The sequence below is a fragment of the Equus caballus genome, chromosome 19, assembly GCF_041296265.1.
Source record: "Equus caballus isolate H_3958 breed thoroughbred chromosome 19, TB-T2T, whole genome shotgun sequence".
NCBI classification, from domain to species: Eukaryota; Metazoa; Chordata; class Mammalia; order Perissodactyla; family Equidae; genus Equus; species Equus caballus.
The window spans coordinates 49,450,350-49,459,416 of NC_091702.1; the positions used below are offsets into that span (position 1 = coordinate 49,450,350).

Below are 9,067 nucleotides of genomic sequence, written 5' to 3' on the forward strand. Positions count from 1 at the left end.
GATTCTGCACGTCTAACAAGCTCCCAGGTGATGCCTGTACTGCTGCTAAGGACCACAGTTTGAGAAGCAAGAAATTAACCTCTCAGGTGGCTAGGGTGACCAACTGTCCCAATTTGCCCAGGTCTGAGGAGATTTCTCAGACACAGGTTTTCAGTGCTAAAACTGGGAAAATCTCAGGCTAATCAGGACAAGTTGGTTTCCCTACATTTGCCTGAGATTGCCAAATGATACAGTATCAGCATTGCAGTATGTGGAAGGCTCCATTAACCAGCACATTTGAGGAACTAGCTATACTAGTTAACAAATTTACTAGGTTAACGGATTTTCACCTTTCTGAAACATGTGCACCCTTTCCTTTGCTAATAAGACATTCTTACTTTACCCATTAAGAGTGGTGAAAACTTGGGTTAATTGGTTAAATGAGATACAAAGGGGTAATTCTTTGATGATTCACGGTCTTGCAAGGCTCTAGGAGCTGTTACTCTAAACAGATCATCTTATAGAAGGGATTGGAGACAGAGTTGAGGCTGTCCTAAGCTCAGCCAGACTTTGAAAAGAAGATTTTTAATCCGATCTCTAGTATTGGTGGCATTCTCTGGTGCACTATTGGTGCGCTCAGAAAAGCAGTGCAGAAATGAACATGAATCATAATTTAGGATATCAGTTACCTGGATTTCTTATTCCAGGTTATAACACATGACATATTGATAGTATAAGACACAAAGAGAATATTCTTTTTTTGAGGAAGATTAGCCCTGAGCTAACTAACATCCACAGCCAATCCTCCTCTTTATGCTGAGGAAGATTGGCCCTGAGCTCACATCCGTGCCCATCTTCCTCCATCTCATATGTGGGACACCTGCCACAGCATGGCTTGATAATCAGTACACAGGTCTGTGCCTGGGATCTGAACCGGTGAACCCCGGGCCGCCAAAGCAGAGCACGCAGACCCAACTGCTACGCCATGGGGCCAGCCCCACAAAGAGAATATCCTTAATGTCAGCTATCTCTGTGACAATTTGATCCTATAGGATAAATTAAAAGAGTAGGAAATAATAATGTCAATTAAAAATGGCTCAGGAAAATGTCAAACAATGTAGGAACAGGGTTAATTCAGAAAAGAAAGGTGGCTTCACCTTCAACCAAATCCAAGTTTTTCCTTTTCTTAGCAATTATAATCACTTGACATAACTTCCCCTTTCCTCTGTTATTCATGGTGCTACCAGGCAGTCCCGGAAGTTTTCACCCAACCGCTTGATGAAAATGAGGGAACTCATCTAAGAAAGGACAAACTTGAGATACATATAAATCAGGCCATTAACTACCTTCCTGCGTGTCAGGCTCTGTGCTATGTGATTGATAGTAATGACGTCATTTAATTCTTACAACCCCGGAAGGCAGATATTATTATCCCCATCTTACAGATAAGCAAACTAAGACTGACAGTGGTTAAGTAATTGGCCCAGGATTAAGAGGCAAATCTGGTTTTAAAACCTGCTCTTGATGACGACTAGGCTATCATGCATCTCTCTGTGGGACTCAGAATTCTGAAAAACACACGAAAAACAAAAAACTATATGGAATGATGTATGGGGGTGTGGGTTCCCCACATTCATGCTGAGAAGTATAAATTCTTTAAGTCTGAGAATAGGTGAAGAAGTGAGGGGAGCTTTCACCTGTGTTCTCTGCAGTTATTTCACTATGCTTTGCTTTGTCGATACTTTGTATCTTACTGAGGGTCAAACACACAAATGAGAGAGCCTCGTGTATCTTGGAGGAATGCTAAGAAGGCCTCTCTGTCCTTTTAAGGCATATCAGAATAGCGAGGGCATCAGTAAAGTATAGTGGTTGAGATGACAGGCTCAAGACTGTACACTTTGGACCGGGGTTTATCTGATTAAAAGACTACTCTTGAAAAAGCAAGGGAATGCTAGACACACTTCAGGGTAGTGGTTACCTCAGCTGTGGGAAGGAGAGCACCGGATAGGTGAGGCCATGCGAGTAGATTTACCGAAGTTACTGTCAATGTTCTGGTTCTCAAGTTGGACGGTGGGTTCATAAGTGTTTGTGTAGTAATAATTAATAAATAGATAAATAGAAGAGAGCCCCTTGGTGCACCTCAAGTATCAGGAAGAAAGGAAAGAAAACAAAGTGAAAGAAAGGAAGGGAAGGAAAGGGAAGGCTCTGGTATCAGAAGAACTTCATTCAGATCCCAGTTCTGACACTCACTGGTTGTGATTTCTCTAGACCTCAATTTGATTATTTACAAAATGGAAATTGTATTACGTTAAATCAGATGAAACTTCTATTTTACCTTTTTGGATCTACAACCTACCTCCTAGGGTTATTGTAAAGACAAAATGAGGTAATGTCCAGACCTAACAAACATCAAGAGCTCAATCAATGATGTCTGTTATTTTTCCCTTCACCTCTTACAAATGCAACTACTATGTCAATGTTTATTCACACGAACCTACTTCATCTCCTTTCTCGAATAAATGCCCTCCTACCTCCATCAAAAGTGATGAAGAATTGATGTAGCCAATTCAAACCAAAGCTAGCCTTTGAATTGTACATAATTATTAATGACTTATAGGAAGTTGCAAATTATATCTCATTTTTTCATTCTTATTAAAGCTAGATAATCTATTAAAAATATAAACCCATACACACACGTACACATATGTAATGATATGTGCATATACTTTTCTCTTCAGCCAACTTTCCTGTCCCTACCATAGCTGAAGTTGGAAATCCATCTCTTAACATCAAGAGGATAAATTGTTCAACCTCTGGAGGTTTTCCAGAGCCTCACCTCTCCTGGTTGGAAAACGGAACAGAAGTAAATGCCATCAACACAACGGTTTTCCAAGATCCTGAAACCGAGCTCTACACTATCAGCAGTGAACTGGACTTCAACATGACCAACAACCACAGCTTTGTGTGTCTCGTCAAGTATGGGGACTTAACAGTCTCACAGACCTTCAAGTGGCAGATACAACGTAAGTGGCAGTTTCCTGGGGAGTTTTCACTGTGTAGAATCCAAAAAGAAAATAACTCAGCCAGATAGATTTTAAGAATTGTGCGTATCGACTTTGATAGTATTTTTTTTTTTGCAGTAGTTTTAGACACGCAAATAAAATGATAAAGTGTTATTGTGACTTATTAAGGTCACTGTACAAGGTGGGACTGCAATGTTACTAGACTAATTTTATTTTCTTTAACAAACGTTCTAAAATTTACACACCCAAATAAGTTTTATCCACCGAGTGTAGTCATCTTAGGAAGTTACTGTAACAATATTGTTGTTATCCAAAGCACTAAACTTTGCCCTTCTTTGGAATTGCCCGCGGGGCTTTGGCGCTTTCCTTTTGGGACCCCCTCCCTATAGTCCCATGGTATCAAGTCATTGCTTTTTATGGGCAAATGTGTCTTTTAAGACGAACTCCTGATTCATTCAGAACCAAGTCTGGTAAAGAACGTAAATGACAATGCCTGAAAAAAAGAGGTCATTTCTGAGCAAAAATCGTGACCAAATACGTTACCCTTCAAGGAGAGAACTTATAGAATTTTCTTTCCCCAAGAGGTGAAATCATTTGAAAATATAAAATGGAAAAAGTTGGGCTTACATAAATTTACACATGTTAAACCCATAATGGGTTATTACAGAAGAACTCAGATACTCGAAATACCTGCCTAATTTGTATGGCTGATTATATGGGGGACCACCAGGCCTCTCCCACCCCGGGCCCTACTCCTAACAATATGTTTTGTGGGTGCATCATAAGAAACAATACGCTGTTTGATATACAATGGTATGTATAATGTGTAGTATGTCTTATGTCCTCTTGTCTTTACTTGTAGTAGAGGAGATATTTTAGATATTTTAGGTCTAGTAGTTCATTCTAATGAATGACTTACTCTAGATCTTTCCATATCAAGTGGATTCTTTATTTAGGTAATGAGATAAAATTTCCTGGGAAAATTAGTTCAAATATAAACCAAATTTTGACATGATTTTATTGATAGTCCAAGTGCATCTCTCTCAATTATCTTTTATGTATTCTAAAATAATGTATTAAAATGAGATTTGAATCATATAGTTTATTAATTCAGCATTACTTTTTATTTTACTGATATATGATTATTTAACCAATTTTATATTATCGTAAGGTGGTGAATAGTATACAAATCAGTAATAGCAGCTTCAAACATATTTTATTTTGGACAGTATTTATATTTGGAATATGGGTATATATTCTAGGACAGGGGTTGGCAAAATGTTCAGAAAAGGGCCAGATAGTAAATATTTTAGTCTTTGTAGGTCATAGAATCTCTTGCAAGAACTTAATCCTGCTGTTATACCATGAAAGCAGCCATAGACAAGCTAAATAAAATAAAAAAATTTTATTTTAAAAAATAGGTGGTAGGCCAGGTTTGGCTTACCTACTGTAGTTTGCTAATTTATAGAAAATAGAATGTAGCCCTTCAAATAAAAGGATGGAGCTATAATTTAAAGATGATTTAGGCTGCCCAGCTTTATCATCTTTTCCCTCGTATGCCTTCTCTCAATTCTTCCTTCAAGCTAAGGATGAGCAGAATCCCTTTTCAGTCTAATTCAAAACACTATTGCACTATTGCACTATTTGGTCTACATTCACAATGATTAATGGAGAGATGATTAAGTGTATGTGTTTATTCATTCCTTCACTCAATCTTTATTAAGTAGTTATCACATTCAAAGCGTCTTACCAGGTCCTCGTGTTGTCGCTATGGTCCAAGAGCTTTAGTATATAAATACTTCAAGTCTCATTAATTGAACTGCAGGCATCATTTAGAGTCAAAAGCAAATAATGCATTTGTGGGTGGTTGAGGGTTGACTGCATAAACAAACATAAATTAGGGGTATAGTTCATAGAAATGCTACAAATCAGTGTGAGTAAAGCTTTACTATATAAATGCCCACTCTAAAAAACCCTCAAATTTATTAATTAAACAGATTGGGTCTATGATTCTTTTAGCCTGGGCCTGCTGAATTTGTTAACTCTTGATGTCCTGGAGGCATATGTGTGTGTAGAAGAGGACCGAGTCCCACTCGTGGTGTCTAAGAAGCACTATGAGCAAATGTCCGCACATAACGATGCCCCTGGGATCCTGGGTCAGTCCTGTGTGGCGTTACCAGGTACCTAACCGGCATCACAACAGAGCCGGTTGGCTGCTACTGGTTCCTCCTTCTTTCCCTCACACACACATCCTCTTTCTAGGTTAAGTGAGGCTTGAGGATGGATGGGCAGTGGCTTCTGAGAGGAAGTCAGGAGTGAGTCAGAACCTGTGAAACTTCTAGACTCCCAGGATAAAAGCAAGAACCTCTTTGTTATTGTGGGTGTCATTCTGGTCTGTAAAGATAACCCTGATAATCACTTGATGTTTCCACGCAATCTGGTGTTTTAAAGAGAAAGAAAAAACCAACTTTCTCTAGTCCCTAAGTGGTAGGTGCGCCATGATCAAATGTGCATTTTAGAGTGATTACTGTGGCAGAATGTTTAGAAATTATTAGAGCCCAGGAAACCAGAGGCAAAGAAACCAGTGTGGAGGCTACTGGGTGGGAGATGAGGAAAACTTGAACTAAGGCAGTTGCTGTAAGAGATTTGGGGAAAAGGAGTCAATTGCAGAGAGTTTCTGAATACAGAATAGAAAGTCCGTGGACGCCTACTGGGCAGTGAGCACAAAGACAAGCTTTTACTCTTGTTTGGGTAACTAAATGTGTTGCCATTCACTGAAATTGGAGAATATAGGTGGTAGTATGCTTTGGAAAGAATAGAGTGAGTTCAGTTTTAATCAAGTGGAGATGCTGGCATCCAACCATCTAGTTGGCAGCTGGAAAATAAAATCTGGAACTCAGAAATGAGGTCAGAAATATGATATACAGGTTTAAAATCAGATGATGTTCCAACCTTGGCTGTGGATGAGATCGCTCAGGAGGACTGGGGCCAAGGAGAGGATAATGGGACCATAGACGGAACCACGGGGAACCACATATTGAGAGGGCAGGAAGAGGAAGGACAACCTATGAAGAAAACTGAGTCACAACAAACACAAAGAGAAGCATTTGGTGTCAAAAGAGTCCAAGGAGGAGAAGCTTTCAACTGGACCAAATGCTGATGAGAACTCCAATAAGCTAAAGACCAAAGTTTATCCACAAGGCTTGGTAACCAGAAAAATTTTAAAAACTAATAAGTTAGCAAATGTTCAATATTGATTGGTAAGCCATTCTAGAGAAATCAGAAGAGGATGAGCTGCTAATATTCCTTTTAATCTGTATCCCTGCCCTTTCTCCAGATGTTGTTGCTAACTACTCCTCAAAGGGGTTGAAGAATAAATGGTGTGGCCGCTGCTCCTGATCAGGAGGGATGCACAGCGGTGCCACATACAACTTTCCATTCCCCACCCACATCCTTCCTTGCGCCCCCATACAGCCCATAGCCAATTTGCAGAGCTCTCGTCCAGGAGGATCCCGCCTAATACCAGGCCATATGCACTCTTAGTTCATTGCTGGGCCTCTTCTATCCTTCCAGAAGCTCTAGGCTGGATGGTGAAAAATGTGTATCTGAAAATGAATGCAAAGCGACTCCTGTAGCTTTAGGCACCTACTGTGAGAGGTAGGTGTGAGTGTGTGTGTGTGTGTGTATGAGAGAGAGAGAGAGAGAGAGGTGTGTATGCTAAGAGAACACGCTAAGAGAAAGGAAGAAGCCATGACAGAGCTGGAGAATGAAAAATAAGATATATCCAGATCACAACATCAACTAATTAGTAGCAATACATAGTAATGTCAGCTATAAAAATGAAATACAAAGACAAGATAGCTTTTAAAGTATCTCCTGAGAATCTTTTTTCATGCCAGCTTAACTCAGTAAATGCAAAAGTTCACATTTTCTTTTTCACATTCAGTATCTGACACCTGGATATTAGTTGCCCATAAGTATGTGTCTGATCGAAGAGTTATACAAGAAAAATGCTAGCAGCTGTGTTTTGAAGGGCTGACCAGGCAAAGAAGGGAAAAGTGCTCTACAGTTGTGTCAATATACGGGGCATGGAATGGGTATCAGGCAATCGGAAACACATTAGAGCTGACAATATTCTTTTCCCTCTGCAGCCAAACTAGACGACTCTCCTACTAACCAGTCCCCGCTCCTGACCATTATCATCACGGTCTCACTCATTGGGACTTTTGTGATCGCTGCAGTCATATGGCAAAGACTCCAGGCCTGTAGTAAGTACTATCGTGCGATCATCACCATCTCAATTCCTGCAAGCTCAAACTCTATCAGTCTGGTTCAGCATCTCTCTGAGGTTTTAGCCTAGTCTCTTCTCATTTTTGGAGCAAATCTATGGGAATTTTTGTGTCTCCTTTACTTGTCTTGGCAAGTTCTGTTTATTCACTGGACAGACATTTCTTGGGCACCTACTATGTGCCTGGCCCTCTACTAGGCACTGGAGATACAAAGATGAGAAATCACTGCCCTCAAGACACATTCTAGTTTAATCCTTTTATTTTTCCTCTAACTTGAGAGTATTTTCTTGGAGACACTGAGACTTGCTAACTAATTTGAAAACATTTCTTTCTTTCTTTTTTTTTTTGCTAAGGAAGATTAGCTTTAGGCTAACATCTGCTGCCAACCTTCCTCTTTTTGTATGTGAGCCACTGCCACAGTATGGCCACTGAGAGACCAGTGGTATAGGTCTGTACCCAGGAACCGAACCTGGGCCGCCAGAGCAGAGCACCCCAAACTTAACCACTAGACCACTGAGGCTGGCCCTAATTTGAAAAGATTTATGATGCAAACTGATATTCTAATTTTTGACTTAGAATTGGAGGAAAGGCAGAATGGTAAGATTTGGGGGTCAGGAATAATTTTTTTGGAGGAGGGTAAGATGCACTAATGAAGTTATGAAACTACACGGCCACAGGTGATTTGACCAATTCTCAATTCTTCAGAATACATGTTTGGAAGGAGTGGTTGAGGAAAGAAGAGATATCTAGGATATTTGTTCCTAGGAATTTAAATTTTTGGCCTTACACATATGCTACCCTCAATCTCTGTAATTAAATGAAGAGGAACTGCTAGTCCGGAGCGAAGGCCATAGTCACCAGGAAGGAACATCAACCTTTCTTGGAGTAGAAATCATGTACAATGAGCAAAGAAAATGGGAAGACCAACATCTGCTGATTTACCCAACATTCAGCACAAAAAACAGTCCAAGCTCAGGGAAGTCACTAGAGATTCTTTGCCCTGAACAACTCACCCCACAGGTAGGATGAAGAGGTCTGGTGGGATCAAGGATGTTTCTAATACAGACTGTCGAGCCTTACCCCTGTAGTTCAGGGTTTTTCATTCTTAGTACTATTGACATTTGGGGCCAAATAATTCTCTGTTTTAGGGTGCTGTTCTGTGCATTGTAGCATTGTTAGCAGCATCCCTGGCCTCTACTCGCTGTATGACAATAGCACCCTTGCCCCAGCCGTGACAACTGAAAATGTCTCCAATCACTGCAAATGTCCCCTGGGGCGGTGGGTGGGGGTGGTGGACAGGACTCACCCCCAGGTTGAGAACCACAGCTCTAGTTCTAAGCCAGTCTGAAGGCTTGCTGAAATATGTGGGCACAATTTAAGGGAAACTTATCTAAATTGTTATTGTTTGTGCTTATCTTCAAGGACCTGCTCCAAGAAGGAGGGAGAGGAGTAATGAGGGTAACATGGAAATGGAATGGCTCTCCTCTAACTCCAGCGGATCTGCAAAAGCATCAGGCTGAGTGGAACACCTGGAGGTAGCTGCCTTTAGCTCTTCTCTACCAATGTGGGGTAGATGAGATCTTGTGGATCACGAGGCACAGTGTTGCTTTCCTCTCAGTACCAAATTTAAGAGCTTTTACCTACTATGCCACTTCTTCAAAAACCTCATTCAGATTGCTCTAATGATTGGTATCTCTCTCCTTTCTCCCCACATACAATTTGCTTACTATAACCTCTTCCTTTGCTGTGCCATTCTGCCATCTTGAAACGTTCCCC

The 9,067-nt window shown here is 40.6% G+C and overlaps 1 protein-coding gene across 1 annotated transcript in view; it reads left to right on the plus strand.

Moving 5' to 3' along the window:
• The window catches only part of CD80 (CD80 molecule), a 29,265-nt gene that overhangs the window by 16,988 nt on the left and 3,210 nt on the right, over nt 1–9,067 (plus strand). The window contains exons 4-6 of the mRNA XM_005601958.4: nt 2,718–3,002; nt 7,154–7,270; nt 8,714–8,826. Of these exons, the coding sequence (XP_005602015.1) occupies nt 2,718–3,002; nt 7,154–7,270; nt 8,714–8,811 (500 nt within the window). The 3' untranslated portion in view covers nt 8,812–8,826. The remainder of the gene's footprint in view (nt 1–2,717; nt 3,003–7,153; nt 7,271–8,713; nt 8,827–9,067) is intronic.